Source organism: Pelodiscus sinensis, chromosome 4 (genome assembly GCF_049634645.1).
Source record: "Pelodiscus sinensis isolate JC-2024 chromosome 4, ASM4963464v1, whole genome shotgun sequence".
Lineage (NCBI taxonomy): Eukaryota > Metazoa > Chordata > Testudines > Trionychidae > Pelodiscus > Pelodiscus sinensis.
The window spans coordinates 44087876-44110049 of record NC_134714.1 but is presented as its reverse complement, the minus strand read 5'-3'; the positions used below and the strand labels follow the sequence as shown (position 1 = coordinate 44110049).

Here is a 22174-nt window from a genome sequence, read left to right as displayed (position 1 = left end):
GGCTCTCTTTAGCTCTCTCACTTGGGAGCCACTCTTCAAACATCCTGAACCTTTAACATAGAGCAGAATGACACCATCATAATGTAATTTGCTCATGTTCTGCATCTAGGACTAACCTCCACAATGCTTTTAGCCACAGGCTGTCTTTTCCGTCGTAATTCATTGGCCTCTCTCTCCATAAAACACAAGGGAACCTTCCCAACTAGAATTTGGGAGCTGTTGTTTTCTGGAAATGATAATTCAAGGCCTAATTCCTCCAGGCTTTTGTAACAGCATCTGAGAAGAAAATCTTAGAAATTAGATACTGAAACACCCTCTTCCACACACCTACAGGATCAGTCTCAGAGATGGATGCTTCTGCACTCCTCATGCAGAAGCTCCCCATCTCCTCCACCTACATAATAGCATTTCAGGATTTCCCAGCATTGCTTCTTTTTGAGTCCACTTTCACCTCCACATTTCTCTCCATTCAGTTTGTGCAGAATGCTGGCTCCATGTTTCTGAGATCCCAAGAGTTTGCTTTATTGTCCAGTACATGCTGGACCTCCCAAAACTGGGACTCTCTGGTCTGGCAACATCCAGTGGGACCACAGAAGTTCCTGAACCGGTGAGTCCTGGCTGGGAGCCCCAGTGGCAAGAGGGCTGGTGGCTCAGATCCCTGTAGGACTGGGGCTAGGGCCAGAGCCCCAGCAGCGCAGCCAGGGCTGCAGCAGCCCCAGTAGTGGAGTCAGGATATGGCAGCCCCAGTAGTGGGGCTAGGGCTCAGGATGCAGCAGCCATGGCAGCCACAGTAGCAGAGCTGGGGCCAGGGACGCAGCAGCCCTGGTTGTGGGGTTAGGGCCACAGCAGCATGGCAACATCTTGGTGGGGGGTGGTTAGGGCTGGCAGTGGGAAGGGGTGGTAGGCTGGGGGGCCGGTCGCAAGGGACTTCCCCTGGTCCAGCAAAATCGCTCGTTTGGTATTGATCAGATCCCCGGGGTTCTGGACCAGAGAAGTCCAACCTGTAGTACACTTTTTTTCATGTCTACAATTCCCTTTTCCTAAAATATGCACAGGAGGTTCAAATAACAGTGACTACAATGTATTATACACAATGCAATATTATGATAGGGCAATCACTCCCACACTATCACGGAAGGAGTTAATGAGATGGAGAAGGGCCAATTTACCTGATAGGAGATGCCTGAGGGAATTAGATTTATAAAGGTCTGGGCTACAGTAGGAAATCAGGTCAACATAATTATGTTGCTGTCAGGTGTGAAAAATCCATACCTCTGAGCGATGCAAATAAAACCACCTAACTCCCCATGTAACCTGGCTTTCCCCACTGTGAGCCGGCTCCTGCCTGCCCCCTCTGTTGGAGGCAGAAAGGGGGAGAAGATGCAGCGTCACAGGAGCTGATACGAGCAGAGCGCCGGCTTCCTGCGTGTACTGGCTTCCACCTGCCCCTCTTCGCCCTTTATGCTGCTGCCCCTCTATCAGAGGCAACATGCATGGGGGTGGGGGAGCAGGAGGCTCCATAGAATCCGGTGCTCATGGGGACCAGCTGGCTCCTCACAGGTACCTGTTACAGAAACAGCAAGGGGGCGTGGGGAATGTGTGTAGTTGACAGAATTAACCGATAAGTCTGCGCTAATTGGTTAATTGTGTAGTTGTCTACACAATGACATCCCTATTCTTTGACACAATTCCTGAGAAGAGGCTAAAAACACACTAAGTTGCTATGGGGTAAGAGGTAAAGCTAATTCTTCACAAGATATAAAATGATTTAAATTAGTTTAGACTAGAATAGACTGTGTGAAACTTTAGAGGACCACAAATCTGGGAAAAGCGTGCAGCATTATGGGAGGTGAAATTCCAATGACAAATGCACACACATTAGGAGCAATAATTAGATATTTTCAGACACTATGTTGAATTCTAAATTAATTGCAACCCAAACAAAAAAACCTGTATGTCATTGTGACAGCTCAACGTGTAATGGTAGACAAAAAAAGCACACAAAATAGTATGGTAGGTATGAGACATAAAATAATATGGAAATATTATAATGTCTGTGACACCCTGTACCCCCATATTTACCATGGTAATATGATTATTATATATTTTGTTGAAAGAATGCCTTGCTGGGTGTCATTTTAGAAGTCTTGATTTGCTGAACATTAATATCCTGTTGGATGGTATGAGCTATCATTATATGTGAAGTTACAAAGTTTGTTATATGTGCGTTACTGAAATATGTTGTAAGGTTGGGAACACCCACAATCAGCATTTCAGGTAAAACAAAGGAGAAACCAGAACTGATGATGGCCCATTAAGTAGAATACACACTCAAAAGGACAGTCCTAGGAACCATATTCAATGGAGATCTCTCAGAAATAGCCTGTAGAGTTAAACAATGGAGACTGCTTGACTCATGTCATAGCAAAGAATCTTTCCAGCCATCTGGAAGAAGCTATAAAAGAGGGAAGTGACATAATCGCTTGGCCTCACTCCTGCCACTCAACACCTGGAAACATGACTGGACAACAAAGATAGTGAACTGGGGAGATGGATCCATGCTACAAAGGAGAATCCTAGCTTGTATATTTAAGGAACTATTTCTTCATGGTTAGACATTGCTTGATTCAAATCCTGACTAGTTTACAGAACTCAGATTGCAATTCTACTTTTATTTTTAGGTTGATCAACTTTGATCTGTACACTCAGTACTTATAATCACTTAAAATCTATCTTTCTGTGGTTAATAAATCTGTTTTATATTTTAGGTAAACAAATGGGTTGTGCCTGAAGTGTAAGGGAAATTTGCTCAGGAACAAGACCTTGTGCACATCTTCTCCACATAGACAAAGAGGTGTGCTGGGTAACAGATTTACACTGGGTGAGACTTCTCACCAGGGCAAGACAATACAGTTCTGGGGTCCTAGGCTGGAAAGCTGTAGGGAATTGGCTGGAGCCTCTCTGTTGATGGTTCATGAGTGGCTGATAAAAGCATTCATGCTGGGTTTTACCCTGCCTGTGGATGTCTGTACAAGTGCAATAGAAAGCATCACAGTGTGAGAGGGAGCCCAGAGTGGTAAAACAGAGGACTCAGTGGTACCTCAATTCCACACTGGACCCCAGAGAACCCATCATAATGTCATTGAATAATACAATGGAACATTGTCACCTGGAATTCTATTTTCAGTTCTGGTCATCCTATCTCAAAGAAGATATACTAGAAATAGAAGGGTGATAAAAATTATTAATGGTCCAGAAAGATTTTCCTATTAAGAAAAATTAAAGAATATTAGAGGAGCTGGCTGAGGCATACAAAATAATAATAAAGATAAAAGATAACGGTAGGGATAAAGGTAAATTGGGTGCTCTTATTTATCCTCTTTCTTAATCTTCTTCTATGGACAGGTTGTTCCATGGTTATCCATTATGTAATTTCTTGCACCTGTCTCTGAAGATTTTGGTGCTAGCTACTGTCAGGGAAAATACTGAACTAGATGGACGGCCCATATGATCTAGTACAGATGTTCCTAAGGAGTCCACACAAGAAAGGCAGAAAAGTCGTCACCGCCAAACAAACCTGCTCTGAGTACAAAAGGAGAGAACACTTGGTAATTCTAAATATCCACCCCACTTGAGTTCCTGATCAGAGAGAGAGCAGACATTTCTGAATAAACCTCTGATTAACTCTAGATAAATGTAAGTGCTCAAAATCAAATCTGCATCTAATCTAAATTCTTGCACAGGGCAGAAAAATTCTTGACAGTAGCCTATCCACTATTCCAAAACGTTTGAGAACCATTTCAGAGATTTTGATTTCTGTCACTGAAGAACAGAGAAGCTCTTAATTTTTAACTATTCATCATACAAACATCCTATACCTCTCTATTATGCTGTCCTCACATTGTTGCTGTTAGAACTCACTCAGTGTGCACCTAAAACAGAATGAATGCAACTCCAGTAAAGGCTGTGGTATTCAAAACAACACACAAACCTACTGGAGTCCTATCCAAGATATTGGCGCCATCAGCCATTACTAACCGTAAGAGTCTTCTCTGTTCCTCTGTTACTTCAATCTCCAATGGGGGAGAAATGGTGGAGGACAGCAATTTCTTCTTGCCAGATTCTTCAGGTTGTTTCTCATAGGAATCTGTGGGCAGAAAAATTAGAAATACTGTAAATTCAGGCTTTATCCTCGATTGCCCTATGGCTTGGCCTGTAGCCCTCTGTGCTTTAATTAAGAAGCAACCACAAGACTTTTCCCTATTAGACTCATAGGGGACCCGGTCATGGAAGAGACAATAACTATTAGGGAGTATGGTTAATTCCACACTTGGATCCCCCTCAGTGCCAAACAGGAGTTACCCTACATGACAAAGAGTTAGGTCAGCTCATGGGATGCAATTTTTTATTGAGTAATCTGAAATAAGTGTACTGTGACATCCCTCTCTGGCTCTGCAGGTTTCCCAGTCATCTGATGCTTGCCTGCTCTCATCCAGTGGCTTGCTACCAACCAACCCAACAGACACGTTATGCCAGGGAGGAGAAAGAGATGAAAAAGAAGGTTAGTGATCTTTTAAGTGCTCAATGAACAGGCACTGTATTTTATAGATCTATAACCAAAATTTAGCTAATCAAGAGAAAAGACTTCTTTATCCTTCTGCATAAAGCTTCAGATGACTAAATCAGGTGTTTTAGGTTTTTCTTCTGATCATGGTGTTTAATTAAACAACAACAAAAACAACCCATGCTCCATCATTCCATGCATTGGTCTGCACTGCTAAACCTCAATCTTATTGATGTTACCCCCATTTTCCTGACTTTATCCATCCTGCCTGTCTTATTAGCCCCTAGTATACCAAATGTATTTCAATCTGAAAGCTCCCTGGGGCATGGATTTTTCTATCTGTTTTGAAACACACCTAGTACTCCTTTATGTGCCAATATTACTACTACACTTGAACCTCTTTAATTCGGCGAGATAGGGTATGCTTGATTAAAGAATGTTTTGGACCATGGGAGGGCACTGGGGTGGGATCTGGGAGTGGGGGAAGGTGTGCGAGGGGTGGAGTGCTTACTTGGCACCATGGTTCCACCCCACCCCTTCCCCAGCCCCTGTGCAGAGAAGTGCTTCGCTATGCTGCTGTTCTCCCAGCTGGGAGAGGGGAAGGAGAGCGGCAGTGCACAGAGCCACTTCCTTTGCCCTCTGCTGGGGTCCGAACCATGGGTGATCCTGGATAAGGGACACCCAGATTAGGGAGGTCCAAGTGTACTCCCTCCACCAGATGCCTGTATGCTTCTAGTGGCTAATGATATGGGGAAGATGGAGGATCAAACTGGATCTCTGGACCCCACAAGGTAATTCATATTTAAAATAATTTTGTTAGCATGCTGTCTCATGGGCATTTTGCTCTCAGTTTCACTTTGCTGGGATGGTGAAGAGCTTTCTTTGGATATCTGAATTCTCACCTGCAATAAGTTGCTCCAAGCGGATACGCTCATGGGCTGCATGCTGATCCACCAACACCAGCAAATTTCCATCTAGAAGCATAATGTAGGAGGTTAAAAACAAGGAACCTTCATACCAAACAACTGCAATGTTGGGAGGAGGAAGGAGCATGGCTCAAGTCTCCTTTAGAGATCAGATTTAGCACCTGGGGACCAGTCTATTTAACAAAGCTAAATTCAGGAGGAAGTTGGGTTAATAGAAAGTAACACTGAAATGTGGGGATCCAGATGAGTCACTTAAACCCAGGGTGGCCAGACTGAGGTTCAAGGAGTTGTATGTACAAAGCTGTCATCAGCCAAATTCCTCTTCTCTATATATATTAAAGATGAGGTTAACTACAATCTGTTCCATTTTATTATGCAGAGTAGATAAAAAACAAGCAGCTATTGGTTTGGAGAGCATTTTTTTTAAAATAACTCAAGTTAGTTTCAATTCAGAAGATGAAATGCATCCATTAACTGAAAATGAAACTCAATACTTTTGGTAATGTGAAGTATAATGGGTTTATCTACAGCAGCACTAATCACCACACCCTCAGAGAAGCAGCATCAACAAAGTCCTTTAGCAATCTGAGAGAGAGAGAGAGAGGAGAGAGAAAAGAAAAGAAAAGAAAAGAAAAGAAAAGAAAAGAAAAGAAAAGAAAAGAAAAGAAAAGAAAAGAAAAGAAAAGAAAAGAAAAGAAAAGAAAAGAAAAGAAAAGAAAAGAAAAGAAAAGAAAAGAAAAGAAAAGAAAAGAAAGAAAGAAATCCAGGAAATTACAAATGAAGACTAGCACTCTACTTAATTCACAATAACGTGTTTTTTCCCTTATCCTCCAATAGCAAACACAGTACTGGAATCTGCTTTCAATTTTCTGGTTTTTGTGAAATATAAGTTAGAGCCTTAATATAATTGAAATAGAAATTTTGCATTGTTATTTTGCATTTAGCATCATGATACTATAAAACCAAAGAATACACTTCTTGGAAAAAAATGACATCTTCTAAACATGTTTCAGAATATGAGGACAGTGTCTTATCTGCACTGAAACTGTAGGTGAGGGCTAGCTCACCAATGGACACTCTTACCGGCATCTGCATTCACTTCATTTCTAGTGTTGATTAAACAAGCAATAAATTTATTGTCCACTTGGTGAAGAACCTGTAACATATTCAAAATGTTAATTATCCACTGTTAAAACCATTATTTAGAAGGGAAACACACAAATTTTTACAGAGAAAAACTCCTTTCCTCACCAAGATAATATTGGGACTACTGGATGAGTTAAAGTGCAGTTCCACCTGAAAAAAGTTAATTTAAAAATGAAACCTTCAGGTTTCCAGATCTCTTTCCCAATGTTTCAGACAAACCTGTTGCTTTTAACAAAAAACAGGACTATGTAGCACTTTAAAGACTAACAAGATGGTTTATTAGGTGATGAGCTTTCGTGGGCCAGACCCACTTCCTCAGATCAAATAGTGGAAGAAAATTGTCACAACCATATATACCAAAGGATACAATTTAAAAAATGAACACATATGAAAAGGACAAATCAAATTTCAGAACACCACATTTCTCCAGCACCACATTTTACAAACCTCTCTCCTCTGATCCTACCTCGGAATACCAAAAGAAACTACACTGTCTCCTTAAAAGCCTCCCTACAGCTACTCAGGAACAAATCCACACAGAAACACATCTTGTTAGTCTTTAAAGTGCTACATAGTCCTGTTTTTTGTTTCAGCTACACCAGACTAACACGGCTACATTTCTATCACTGTTGCTTCAGTGACAAATGGTTTTATACCCATTAGCCCTACAGAAGCAACACAATCTACAACCCATCCTGGAAAATAATCCCTCACTCTCAGAGGCCTTGGGAGAAAAACCTATTCTTGCTTACAGACAACCCCCTAACCTGAAATGTATTCTTTCTGATAACCATGCCACTCAACCACATCATAAGGATCCAGGAACCCAGCCCTGCAACCAGAAAAGATGCCAACTCTGCTCACATATCTACACTGACGAATTCATCACTGGAGCAAACAACATTAGCCACAAAATCAAAGGATCATTTGACTGCTCATCTAGTAATTTGATCTACACCATCAAATGCCAACAGTGCCCCTCTACTATATATATTGGTCAAACTGGATGTTCTCTATGTGAAAGAATCAATGGACACAAATCGGATATACATAAAGAAAATACTCAGAAGCCAGTGGCAGAACATTTCTGTTTACCTAACCATAATCTCACAGATCTGAAGGTGGCCGTCTTGTCACAGGCCAGTTCCTCAAGTCAAATCCACAGGGAAAGCTTGGAATTACAATACATATGCAAATTCAATTCAATTAATTATGGACTTAATCAAGGTATGGGGTGGTGAATGAAGGTGCTAACTACTTTCTGAATGATATCCTTCCTGCCTTATCCATCCACTGACTTTGATCTTTATCTACTCAGGTTTAGCACCCTTTCTCCTGATACTTTATGCATAGAGGTTGGGGGGTTGGCGACAGAACATCTTTCTCTCCCCGCACTTCCCTTCTCCTATTTATTTAGAGTTTCCTTATCTTCTAATCATAACTCCGGTCATCTGAAGAAGTAGGCTGTGCCCACAAAAGCTCATGGTACCATATATTTGTTGGGGTGTGTCTCTCAAACAAATAATGCCTTTATTTTTGCAAATTAAAAGTATTACCTGCATCCTTTTCTTCCAGCAGAAATATTAACAAATATTATGGAATACTATTTGGCTAGTAGCAGTTGAAACATTAGTGTTTACACAAAACTGCTATTGGACTTTTAGTGTACCTGCATTGAGTTAATCATCTCCTTGGTGAAACGATAGGGATACAAGATATTATGAATTTTCACCGCCAGTCTCTCAGCCTGGCCACTGCTCACATCAATAGCAACCTGTGGAGAAGATGAACACAGATAATTTATAGGATGCAGACTTAACTATTGAGCTTAAAGCCACAAAATCAAACAGCCAGCTTTGAGTAAGGGCTATTCTGAAAAGGGGTCCTTCTGAACATAGCACATTGGTTCCTCTAACAAGGACAAAATTAGCTCAAGAACCGCATTTCAAGAAAGATGTGGAGAAACTGGAGAGGGTCCAGAGAAGAGCAACAAGAATGATTAAAGGTCTAGAGAACATGACCTATGAAGGAAGGCTGAAAGAATTGGGTTTGTTTAGTTTAGAAAAGAGAAGATTGGGGGGGGGGAGACACATGATAGCCATTTTCAGGTATCTAAAGGGTGTCATAAGGAGGAGGGAGAAAACTTGTTTATCTTGGCCTCTGGGGATAGAACAAGAAGCAATGGGCTTAAACTGCAGCAAGGGAGGTTTAGGTTGGACATTAGGGAAAAGTTCCTAACTGTCAGGGTAGTCAAACACTGGAATAAATTGCCCAGGGAGTTTGTGGAATCCCTGTCTCTGGAGATATTTAAGAGTAGGTTAGATAAATGTCTATCAGGTATGGTCTAGATAGTATTTGGTCCTGCCATGAGGGCAGGGTACTTGACTCGATGACCTCTCGAGGTCTCTTTGAGTCCTAGTATTCTATGATTCTATGATTCAAAATACCACTAGGTAATCCCTCTTTTCCTTTCTCAGCACTCTCCCACATACTTACAGCTATTACAGTCAACAATCTGACATTAGTTGTCAGTCTGCACATACACACTCAGTAAGCTAAACATCCAGGAAAATGTATGATCTCAGAATGACTGTTACTCCAGCAGATGTTCTAAAGAATTGGTCCCCTTCAGAAACTCAACAGGTGGTTTACTACTGCATCTCTATTGTACACAAGTGGAAATATGTATATATTGCACATCCTGACTGAAATTGTACATTTACGCACACTACTTCCCTGTGACTATAAAGGAAATTACTCAAAGTTCCATAGACGTAGTGTGCAACATTGTTTCTCCCTCATATTATAAACATATTTAAATGATCCATATAACACAAGCAATGGGGAGGGGAGTATTGCAAGGGACAGAATTTTAAGCCGACAATAAACAGTTTTGTTTCCAAACAATACTAGGTACAGTGTTCTTTAAAATCAGCTGTAATATCAACCACTTCTGATTTGCACAAACCCACAAAATGAACTCACATTTAAACAATCTATAAAACAGTACCGCAGACATATATACAATAGAAGAAAGAGTTACTCACCCTGTGCAGTAACGGTGGTTCTTCGAGATGTGTCCCCGTGGGTGCTCCACTCTGGGTGCTGGTGCATCCTTGCGCCAGCAACTGGGGACTTTTTCCAGCAGTTTCTGCCGTGCCGCACAGGTGCCAGAGCACCCCCTAGTGCCACTGGAATCCTAAGGCGCCTGCGCGGCGCGGCTCCTCCGTTCCTTCTCTACCTGCCAGAATAAGAAGCTCCAAAGCAGGGGAAGGAGGGAGGGTAGTGGAGCACCCACGGGGACACATCTCGAAGAACCACTATTATTGCACAGGGTAACTCTTTCTTCTTCTTCGAGTGGTCCCCGTGTGTGCTCCACTCTGGGTGACTACAGAGAGGTTGTCAGCTCACGAAGGTGGGTTTGGAGCCATGTCGTAGTCACTGATGATAGTACTGCATGTCCCTCTGCCATAGAGGATACAATGGAAGAAGAGAGTGCATAGTGTTGTGCAAATGTGCGGTCAGATGACCAAGTGGCGGTGCTGCAGATATCCTGAAGAGGAACGTTGTTCAGGAAGGCTGTTGTGGAAGACATAGCTCTCGTGGAATGAGCTGTTCTTGATTCAGGTAAGTGTTTATCATATAAGTCATAGCAAGTTCTAATGCAGGAGGTGATCCACTTAGAAATTCTCTGAGATGAGACTGCCTGTCCTCTAGATTATTCAGCGTAGGACAACAGCAGCTTGGGACAAGCTCGCCAAGCTTTGGTTTGATCCACGTAAAATGCTAGTGCCCTCTGGACGTCGAGTGTATGCCATGCAGCCTGGATTGGGTTGGCATGCGGTTTGGGGAAAAACACAGTTAAGTGTATTGGTTCGTTAACATGAAAGGTGGAGGATATTTTAGAGAGGAACTTCGGGTGGGGTCGAAGTATCACCCTGTCCTTAGTGAATACTGTGTAAGGGGGGTCAGTCATCAAAGCTGTGAGTTCGCTCATCCTCTTGCTGGAGGTTATGGCAACGAGGAAGGACACCTTCATAGACAAATAGGACCAAGAGCAGGTCGCCAGCGGTTCAAACGGTGGCTTCGTCAAACTTTTAAGGACATGGTTGAGATCCCAGACAGGGACTGGTGGGCGGACGGGTGGGAAGGTGTTCTGCAGTCCCTTAAGGAAGCGTTTAGTTAACGGGTTAGCGAGGAAGGAAACGCCATCAATTGGGTGATGAAAGGCTGCTATGGCAGCTGCATGCATTCTGATTGTGCTAAGGGCGAGGCCCGACTGTTTTAGGGATAATAGGTAGTCCAGCAAAACAGGGAGGGGGGTGGAGTCCGGGCATGTTGTGTGGAGATCATTATACCAGTGAGAGAATCTTTTCCATTTGTATAGGTATGATTTCCGTGTGGATAGTCTTCTGCTATTAACTAGTATCTCTTTTACCAGTCCCGAACAGGCCATCTTGGCATCCTGGAGCCATGAAGGAACCAGGCGTGGAGATGGAGCTTGCGGAGGTCCGGGTGAAGAGTCATCCCGTGATCCTGTGACAGGAGGTTGTGCTGGAGCGGAAATGGGAACGGATCTGACATTGTCATCCTGGGAGGTAGGGGTACCATGTTTGTCTGGGCCAAGCTGGTGCCACCAGAATAACTCGTGCTTGGTCCGTCCTGATTTTGTTGAGGACTTTGAGCAGTAGGGGGAAGGGTGGGAAGGCGTAAAGAAGATGAGTGTTCCATGAGATGGAAAAGGCGTCTCCGAGGGAATGTTTCCCCAGGGCTCCTCTGGAGCAATAGAGGTGGCATTTTCTGTTGTTCTTTGTAGCGAAGAGATCTGTCTGGTTGTCCCCACCGGAGAGGGATGAGGGCACGCCTGTCTATTTCCCATTTGTCTTGATCGTGAAATGTGCGGCTTAAGAGTGTCCGCTGTGATGTTGAGTACCCGTGGGAGGTAAATGGCTATCTGAGTCACTTGATGTATAAGGTACCAGTTCCAAAACTTGATAGCTTCCGTGCACAGGGATAGTTATCTAGCACCCCCCCGTCAGTTGATGTAATACACGCACGTGGTGTTGTCTGTCATGATGGTAATCGACTTGTGTGCAATGTATTGTTTGAAATGTTGGCATGCATATCTGACTGCTCGTAGTTTGAGAAAACTGATATGGAAGGTTTGTTCTGTCAAGGACCATTTGCCCTGTGCTGTAGTATTGCCCAAATGGGCTCCCCAGCCCAAAAAGGAAGCATCCATCACAATTGTGAGCGTAGGAGGAGGATTCTGGAAGGGAATGCCTGCTAGCATGTTCTGTGGATCTGTCCACCAGTGGAAGGAATTGAGAAGACGGGGTGGAATAGCTACCACTTTGGAAAGCGAATCTCTGGAAGGCTTGTAGGATGTTGCCAGCCATGACTGTAGACTCCTCATAAGGAGTCTGGCAAGCTTCACTACGTACATCGTAGAGGCCATACGTCCAAGAATTTTGAGGCATTTGCGTATCGTCATGGAAAGGGTTAGACATGCTGTATTGATCAGGTCCCAGATGGTAACAAACTTGTGTTCAGGTAGGGTAGCTTTGCTATCGTGTGGAGGTAAGCACCTATGAACTCTAACCTCTGTGCTGGAAGTAGAGAGGATTTTGCGTGGTTTATATGAAATCCTAGGTTGACCAAAAAGTGCATTGTGGTATCGGTCATGGTCTTGGTTTCTTGTAAGGAGGAACCTTTTATGAGGCAATCGTCCAAGTATGGGTATATCATGACCCTCTGACGACGGAGTGCGGCCATTACGACTGCTAGGGTTTTGGAGAAGACCCTTGGGGCGGTCGAAAGGCCAAAGGGGAGCACTCGGTACTGGTAGAGTTGGGTACCTACGGTAAAATGCAGAAAACATCTGTGAGCAGGGTGGATCATAATATGGAAGTAGGCAACCTGGAGGTCAAGTGCCGAAAGCCAATCTCCTTGATCAAGTGACAGGATTATTGTTGCTAAAGTTACCATCTTGAAATGTTTGTAGGTGATATACTTATTGAGTCGCCTCAAATCCAAGAGGGTCGCCATCCTCCACTCTTCTTCTGAGTTAGGAAGTAGGTTGAGTAGAATCCTCGACTTTGGAACTCTGGTGGAACTGGTTCTATAGCACCCAGTTGTAGAAGGTGTGAAACCTCTTGAAGGAGAAGGGTTTCGTGAGATGGGTCTCTGAAAAGGGACGGGATAGGAGGATAGGTGGGAGGTGGGAAGTAAATGGGATAGCGTAGCCATATTGGATCAATTCCAGGACCCATTTGTCTGATGTAATGAGGGCCCATTGGTGGTAGAAGGCCCGAAGGGGGTGGTGGAATTGAAAAATACCGGTTTTCAGTGATGGAGGAATGGCTTTCTGGCTGTCAACATAATTTTCAAATCTGCTGTTTATTTGCTGGTGGATGAGTAGCGGGGTGTTGTTGCTGCTGACGTTGAGGCCTACGACGCTGGGGACTTTGTCTCTGGCGGGAGTAGTATCTGGTATGTTGCCTGAAAGGCTCTCTGGAGCGTTGGTAGGTTGATATCTGGTCCTCTTAAAGTGGGAGTGTACATCCCCAGGGTTCTGAGAGTAGTCCGAGAGTCTTTCATGGAGTGTAAGACTTCATCCATTTTGGCTGAAAATAAGTTAGTCTTGTCAAATGGTAGATCTTCTACCTTTTTCTGTAGGTCTCTCGGAACCCCTGATGCCTGTAGCCAAGACAGCCTTCTCAGGACAATGGCGGACGTAGTGATACGATCCGCAGTGTCCACCACGTCCATAGTGGACTGTAGGGCGGTGCGGGAGATACTATGACCCTCCTGCATGATGTTCAGCAGGGTCGGTCGCTTGTGTTCCGGGAGGTGTGGGAGAAGATCCTGCAACTTGGAATAGTTAGTGTGGTCGTAGTCAGCAAGCATGGCAGTATAGTTTGATGCTCTAAGGAGCAGAGTAGCAGAAGTGTAAACTTTACCAACCATGATGTCACCCTTCTTATGGTCTCTGTCTTGTGGGGTATTTCTGAAATTAGGCTGTTTACCCTTATGTCGAGCAGAGTCCATCACTAGTGAATTCGGAGGGGGGATGAGTGAAATATTTGCGGTCAGCTCTTTTGTTTGTGGGGGTAACAGAGGCCGGGCGGATCCATGATGATTTTGGATCCATGATGGCTTCATCCATGGGGATCGCTATCCTAGAGGCAGTAGGAGGTTGCAACATGCGCAGAAGGGGATAGTGCTTTACCTGGACCTCCTGAAGGTCTCGTTGTTGTGCCAAAAACACCCTCTTGAACAGGTCTTGACATTTTTTGGTGTCGTCGCCTGATAGTGAGGTTTCCGTTGTGACTGCGTCATCCAGAGACGACGATGAATTATGCAAGGGTGACCTATCTTCCCCCTCAGAAAGGGAGTCCTGTATGTCGGAGTGAGGTGGAGAGGCTGGTTCAGTAACAGGAGTGGTAGAGGATGGGGAGGCTGGTGGTGCACTGGAAACAGTAGAAGGAGCGCGGCGGTGGTTCTTTTTTGGATGTGGCTCCCAAGGTTGCCATTGAGTGGCATACTGCAGTGGTAGATAGGCATACTGTTGAGCATACCATGCTGGCGGAGGAGGGGGGTATGCGTACTGTATTGTAGCAGGTTGCCAGGATGGTTGTCTAGGTTTCGGACTAGAGTGTTGTGAGGAAAACCTGCTTCTAGACCCGGTACCTGTTTTACTTGGGGAACAAGAAACCACAGAGGATCATCAAGACTGTACGGAATTAACAGAAAAGCCTGGTGAAATCGGTGCCAATGAAGCATGGCTCCGTGCGGGTGAACGGTGCCGAGTGCGGCACTCTCTCGGTGCCGAACGGTGGTGTCTATCTGGTACCGAGGATGGCCTCGGTGCTGAGGTTGTTGTAGACGCTGGAGGCACCGTGGGTACCGGAGGTGATGGAGGAATGGCAACCAGCTCCAGTGCCGGGCATTTAGGCGGCGGGGCATCAGTGCATGGCTTCTTCGGTGCGGGCATCCGTGACTGTTTCGGATGTTGCTTCGGTGCCGATCGGTTGGAACTCTAGCCAGCTGTTACGGTCAGAGTCTTGTGTGGCCCCAGTGCCGTAGGTTGTGGTGCCGTTGGCCTCTGCTTCGGCTCCGAGTGGGCTCTCTTAGGAGTCGGCACCGACTTACACGGCACCATGCCTGAAGTCCTCAGTTTCTCTCTGGTGCTGAACCATGCGGCCATCAGTGACGAGGGTAGCAAAGGAGTTTGGGAAAGGCCAGTTTTCAAGGCTGTATGGCCGGAGTGGGTAGAGGGATGATTTTTATCCATATCCTCACTCTGTGCTGCTGGTTTGGGAGCTGCGGGAGAGTCCTCAGAAGAATGGCAAAGGGACTTCTCGTAAAGGAACACCTTGAGTCTATTGGCTTGGTCACAGTGTGCTCTCGCGGTGAGTTTAAGGCAGTGGGAGCACTTGTGCATCTGGTGTGCCTCTCCCAAGTACTTTATACATTTAGAGTGCCCATCAGAGACAGGCATAGCATTGCGGCATGCCTCACATTGTTTAAAGCTGGGTGAGCCAGGCATGAGGCGCCCGGGGGAAAAGCGGCGGGCCGCAACAGAAGAAAAAAAAATTTTTTTTTAAAAACAGGCTGGGTAAGGAGAAAAGGGCTAAAAAACTTAGATGCTGAGGAAAACTAGGGAGTTGAACAGGTTTTATCTATTTTTAAACAGAAAACGAGGAGAACTCAGTGGCTCTGTCTGCTGCCAAGGACAGTAGAGAAGGAACTGAGGAGCTGCGCCGCACAGGCACCTTAGGATTCCAACGGCACTAGGGGGCTCTCTGGCACCTGCGCAGTGCGGCAGAAACTGCTGGAAAAAGTCTCCAGTCGCGGCGTGAGGACGCACCAGCACCCAGAGTAGAGCACCCACGGGGACTACTCGAAGAAGAATAAATATACACAACAATTATAGTATTTGCCATTTCAGTTAAAAAATAAACATACATAATAGAAATGGTTTCCACTGAAACTATCTATAACATACTACTACCCACCTCTGGGCAGCGAGCAAACACAGGATTATCCCATTCTGAAAAGGAGTGGAGAGACTCCCCATCAGCATCTAGGAGAGAATGTGTATATAACATGGGATTAAGAAAGTCTTAGCAGTGTCAACAGAAGATATACTCAGATTGTTCATTCCCATCAAACTCAAACTGTCTGGATTTCTTATCTTTTTCCTTTTCCTTTTGAATGAAAGGGAGAATAAAGGATTGCTCCTTCCTAATGTCAAATGGGAGTTGGACTCTGGGTAACTTTTTTGACTCCGGTTGTACTACAGAACAATTCAATAAAACCTGGAAAGGAAAAGATGAATAAACTCAGCTGCTCACACTGTCTGGACAATGCTACATACCAAAACATTGATTTCATCCTTCTTGGGAAAGAATTCCAAGGACTAAACTAATTTCTACACACTCAGACTGGAATGTGAAAATAGATGAGGGGGCAGAGGCTGCTCTGACCAGGACACTGGAGCAGCCCCTGCCTGTGGGGCAACCCTGGCCCTCCGCAGGTAGGGTCTGCTTCGGCGTCCTGGCTGGTGCAGCCCCTGCCTGAAGTGGGAAAGGGCAGGAGGGCACAGGCAGAGGTTGCTCTGGCCAGGCTGGAACAACCCCTATCTGTGGTGGGGAAGGTCTAGCCCAGCAGCACGCAGAGGGGCCGTTCCAGCTGGGCTGGGCAGTCCCCCTGCTCATCTCCCTTTAAGCAGCTAATTGGTTAAACAATGTTTTCACTAGTTAGCCAATTAAATGGGATTTTACATCCCTACTAGGAACATCATCCTGTAAATATAAACACTTCCTAAGAGTCTTCAGCCATGAAGGATTTTTTTCCAACTCAACATACCAGATGACTCACATAGTCCCATTGTTAACAGACCTTGAATAATTCTGGGTTCCTGTTGGGACAGCTGCCAGAGTTCTTTGGGTTGTTTTTCACTGTGGTCTATGTCCTGGCAAACTGATCCTACCTCTGAAACCTTGGCTTGCCAGAAGCCTCTCTTCTCGAGGTCTAGGAAGGAAGGGTAGAACAAGCTCACTTCTAAAAGGATGGCACTTGCACTGAAACCCTAAACACACAACAAAAATTTACTGCTGCAAATTTAACAGACACAAAGTTTCAACCATCTCTTGAGCACTCTCATTCATATTTTTATTAACTAAATCATTATCTGTACAAAAAACGAAGATATTATTCTTGCCCCATAGAGCTAGAATCTACAATGAAGAAATAATAATGCAAAATATTTATACACTCTGAAGAGAAACCAGAGTACTCTGAATGATCAAAAGCTAGTATAGGGAACTGTGTTTAAAATACATTAATATAAGTACTTACTAACACGACTTCTAATGTGGCTGGGAGAATACTGGATGACTGGCAGAAAAGGTGTATTTTAATGAAGGATATGAGCAAAGACTAAGACACTGAACACAGAAAGACATATCTATGTAATACAATATACTTCTGCAAAATGCAGTGAATACTAAACACACATAATGTGTGATTATGTTGTGTCTTTTATATGAAATATGACAAAATGCTTTACAGAGAGAAACTGATAGACACAGAGATGCAGGCCCAGATTTGTAAAGGTATTTAGGTACAGTTAGGTGCCTAACGAGATTTTCAAAACCACCAGATGCATTACAGGAGGAGTAATGGTAGTTCAAATTAGGAGCTTTAATTCGAACTACCTAGCCTGTGCCTCGTGTAACCACAGGCAGGGAGTTCGAACTACCGGGCAATTAAAAATGGCGGCACCCGGGAACATGCAAATAAAGCCCGCGATATTTTAACCCCGAGCTTCATTTGCAAGTTCGAATGACTACATTAGCCACCCTAGTTCGAACTAGGGTGGCTAGTGTAGACATTCCCTAAGATATTGATATACTGGTAATTACTGTTACAAGAAACTGACCCTTTCGCTCAGCACAGGGTTCTGATGAAATCCATGGGAAGATATGCTTTTGATTAGAATTGAACTGAGTGCTCTATTTGAAAATAAAAGGTAAAATTATGATTTTGGATATTCGGAGCTCCTGCTGGCAACAACCATCTTACAGAAACAGTTGTAATTTTGATTCCAGCAGTACTAGAGAACTTTTTTTATACTATAGATATTTTGTATTTATCTTTTGATATAAATCCAGTAAAATTGCTGAACAAAACCTGATTTTTACAGATTGATACTGGTTGCCTGTGTTGTTTGCATCAAAATGTATTTAGGAACATGACTGCGCATGGCAGGAGGTACATAAATGCTGTGATTATCCAGTATCCTTACTTTCAAATATGCCTCTCACTTTGCAGATGACAAAATGGATTATGATCACAACAATTTTCAGAACACAATGCAGGGTCTTACTGGGGTGACTGTCTGTTAATCAGCATGCTATTTTAATATCTTTTTAAAATCAACAATATTATTTCCATATTGTCATCAAAATTTTCCTGTGTTCAACACAATTCATGTGAGGCAATAGTTATTTCACTGTGGAAATTGAGGCATTGCCACAAAGAGTATTTTAAACTGCCGGAGGACCCCAAATATCTGTATCATTCTTTCCCTGTAACATAATTAAACATCAAGTACTTACCACTCTGTAAGACAACATTCACAACCATGGTAGTTATATCTTGAGTACAAGCAGCCTGAAGTTCTTCAGCTGGAGGAGTACTGTAGGTGCTTAGTCCAGTAATTTTGTTGATGTATACCATCTTACCCAATGAAACATCAAAATGTTGCGTCCAGATAGAAGAACACAATGTTGATTCTTCATTTTTAGATTGAACTGCACTTGTGACATCTCCAGGTATTTCCAAACTACTTGATATGGTTACTCTGGGAAGCTCAGTGGCTTCTGAAGTCTGCTTTGCAGATATATCCACAATATTTCCATCTTCACAAATACATTCAGAACTCTTTTTACTGTGTAATGCCAAACCATTGTTTGGAAGGGTCATGTACTCCCCATCTGTGTTGATGAGCAGGGACTGATTCACAATATTTTCTCTGGTCCCTGATCTTGTGCTATACATTTTGCAGGGAGCAGCCTGTTTATCAGAGGCTGATGAATGGATGTAACCATCTACACCTGCTTCTTGTGAGGACCTTTGACACATTTGATAAGGACTCTGCAAAACATCATCATTTTGAGACAAAAGATGTGATTTGTCAAAATCTTTTCTGCTTAAATCTGTTTGAAATTGTTCATCAAGCTGTCCTACAACTTCTGTAGCTAAAAGTTCCTTGTGGGCACCCTTCATTTTGGACAGTTTAGAAGCTAGTGATCCACTGCTGCTTAGATCTTTCCTTCTAATTTGACAGTAGTCAGTCAATGTCAAGGGACTCTCTCTCACACAAGCAGCTTTTCTGTTTAACAAAGTTTCTTTGGCATAGAACTGAGTCCTCTCCAAGGAAAGGGGGCAACTAGCTGGGCAACTATTACTAGCATCAGCATGTTCCAGAGCCGGAGTTTCACAAATGTTAACACATTCAACACTGTTATTCTGATTTTTGAAGGTGTCAAGATCATACAGAGAATCAAGAACATGTGAGGGTTGTAATTCACTCTTCTTATCTGGAATAGATATTGATGGTGCACTCCCAACCTTCCCAAAATGTCTCTTAAATCTCTCTAAAGACCCCAGCTGTATGGACAAGCTCAGCTTCTTATAGGCTTGGGTTCTGGGTGTAACAGATAGCTGAGCCATATGCCTTCTGTTGCTTGGATTATTTTCATTATGAGGAAAACCCAAGGAAGTGACTGGAAGCAACTCTCTAATGTGTGAAGTTACACTCTCTTTTTTACCTCTTGCAGTGATTGATGCTATTTCCTCATTCTTCTGGCCTGATGCAGTCTCATTTTCTAACCATTCATTTGCATATACTGTACATACTTTTCTATTGGATAGTAAAGTACGCTCTTTATTTAAAACATTAGAAATATCCTGAACATTTAGACTCTGAACTGAAAAACTCCTCTTAGTTCTATATATGTCCTTGGCACTTACAGGGCCAAGTCTAGAATTCCTTTCAGTTTGTTCATGTTGTGACTGATTTTGCAACATATGAGTTATAAGGCCTGTGGAATACAACTTTGGTGGAACTGATCTAGCTACCCTTCCTGCAGAATCATTATTTGGCCCTTTACTTTTTCCACTGTCTTCTTTCATCACATCATACATTTCCATCAATGCTCTCCCTGGTCCATCAGCTGTATCTTCAACTCTCTCATGCTGCCCCAGCATTACACCATTTTCAAAGGCAATATTGATGTTGCTCTTCTGAGCTGCTCTGTCCTGTGTTCTTGTATCTTCCATACAATTCTCAGTACAATCTGGCATTTCAGCATAACTGTCTATTTCTACTTCTTCTGATATGGATTCTCCACAGAGATTTTCTGAAGACTTGGGACTATTGAACTCTTTTGGCTCTTGTTCTAATATATCTGATTCTAAGAAATCAGAAGTTATGCTTTCTTTGTTGAGCAGAGGACTCACAGTGTCCTCTGATTCAGCAAAGATCAGAGCTGGGGAGACTTCTTTTTCTGCAGCATTATCTTTTGAAGCTATTAGATCTGAAGATTTTTCCTGAACCACCACTTTTCTTTTGACAGCTTTTGATTGCAAATTAAACATTTCATAGGAATCTACAATATCACCACAAGTTTTCCTAAAATTGTCTTGTATGCTCTTTTCTTCAAAGAGCATAGGTTGCAGAGCTCTGGTCCTGTACAAACTAAATCCATTGTCTTCATCAAATTCTTTTATGTCTTCACTAGACAGTTCAACAAATAAGTGTTCTTGCTTTAAAAATGTTTTCACTCCTTCCTCTATGCAAGCCAAAAGAGCATCCCAATTACGGAATTCTATCAGAGTTTTTGCAGGTTCCAGACTCACATCATATTCACAGTATTGACATTTCACATTGATAACAAAGATTCCATAGAGTTCTGGGCCACGATGCCGAATAGGACTTGAACTCATTTGTCTGTTGGCAGGGCCCCCTTTTGTTTTGCAAATAACACTTTCTTTCCTCAATAAAAAGTCCATGAGTTTATGCAATCTTGTTTTTAAAACCAACCTATTATTCACATACAAAAACTGCATATTCTTATTGTAATGCCCTTCAGAACTGATATAGCCACTTAACTCAAACCCCCCAGATGTATAATTTATTTTTCGTAATTTCTGTGTTCTTCCCAGTCCATAAATTTGACAAAAACGGGAACACATATCTTTTGTCTTGGGGAGTTGAAGCATCATAGAACAAGAAGCATCATTTCTTAAGGAAAAGGAGACGGAAGGATGCATGAGTGAGAGAGCTTCTACCTTCTGCCTCACCCTCTCAAATTCCAGCATGAGATCCATGCACTTTCTCCTCACGGGTAATTGATGGAATAAGTTATACACAGTCACTGTCGTTCCACCACTTGGTCTAGTCAATTCAGCTTCACAAACCTCAAGTGCTTTCCCATTCTGAAACAGTTTCATGAAGGTTTTTGCAATCTTGTTAGTCTTGGATGAAATTTCTACAATGCTGGCCACACTTGCTATGCTGGCCACAGCCTCCCCTCGGAAACCATAGAACTTCAGATTCTCTAAATCCTCCACTGACTTGCACTTACTAGTGAAATATCTATTACCCACTCTATTTAGGTCCTCTCTCCCCATCCCAGAGCCATTGTCCACCACCTGGATCTTGAAGGTTTCCAAATCCACACGGATGGCCACACATGTTGCTTTAGCATCAATACTATTGAGGACAAGTTCCTCAACACACTGGCCCAGTGAGTTGATGGCCACTCCAGAGCGTAACCTGGTTCGTACATCTTCCACCAAACATTTGATCATGGCAAAAGTAGAAAGATGAGGAATCCAAGAAATTTCAGGAACATGATTCCTCCTCCTTTGGAATAGTCCACTGTTAAAGAAAACAGACAAAGTTACTCAGAGTCCGAAAATCTGTTACATTTACTGTATAACAAGTTACCATTTAAAAAAGTTAATTTTGCTTCCATGAATGCATGAATTTTGTCCCGATATTCAGAGCACTTTTCTATACTCACTTTCCCTACTCAGGCTCTGAGTAGGAATCAGCCAACACCTTAGGAATAAAAGTGCAACAACCCAAAATAAAAGTGCGTCCATTTTCATGATCCTTATTAACTTTTTCCAAATTATGCTTTCTAAAAGAAAATCCAAACACATTGAAACCAAAAACAAGCAATCAACACCCTGCACAGGGAAAGCACTAGTTGCTAGTAACTTCAGCAACATATACAGAATGCCATCAAGAGCCAGGCTCAGAGCCCTCTTCATATCACTGTTATCGAAGAAACTTATTTTGATATTCTATTTTCAAGAGGACTCAGGATGTCCACCTTCACCATGTCCAGACAGCATCCACTCCTAAGAAACACCACAACATGCATCCAGCTGTGATGATGCAATTGCCATAAAACCCCACTAGCCAAAGGGCTGGCTCAAAGGTGATGGTGGGGTG

The 22174-nt window shown here is 43.2% G+C and overlaps 1 protein-coding gene across 6 annotated transcripts in view; it reads right to left on the bottom strand.

Annotated features, from left to right (window-relative positions):
* Nucleotides 1-22174, bottom strand: part of MLH3 (mutL homolog 3) — a 32812-nt gene that overhangs the window by 9017 nt on the left and 1621 nt on the right. For 4 of the 6 annotated variants that reach the window (XM_014570804.3, XM_006117759.4, XM_014570805.3 and 1 more), the window contains exons 2-9: nt 18264-21592; nt 16543-16674; nt 15657-15724; nt 8306-8410; nt 6574-6646; nt 5467-5538; nt 4039-4147; nt 117-276 (exon numbers count right to left, since the gene is read on the bottom strand). In XM_014570804.3, coding sequence (XP_014426290.2) covers nt 117-276; nt 4039-4147; nt 5467-5538; nt 6574-6646; nt 8306-8410; nt 15657-15724; nt 16543-16674; nt 18264-21522 — 3978 coding nt within the window. In that variant the 5' untranslated portion in view covers nt 21523-21592. The other 2 variants (XM_006117760.4, XM_075926863.1) reach the window with 2 other exon arrangements.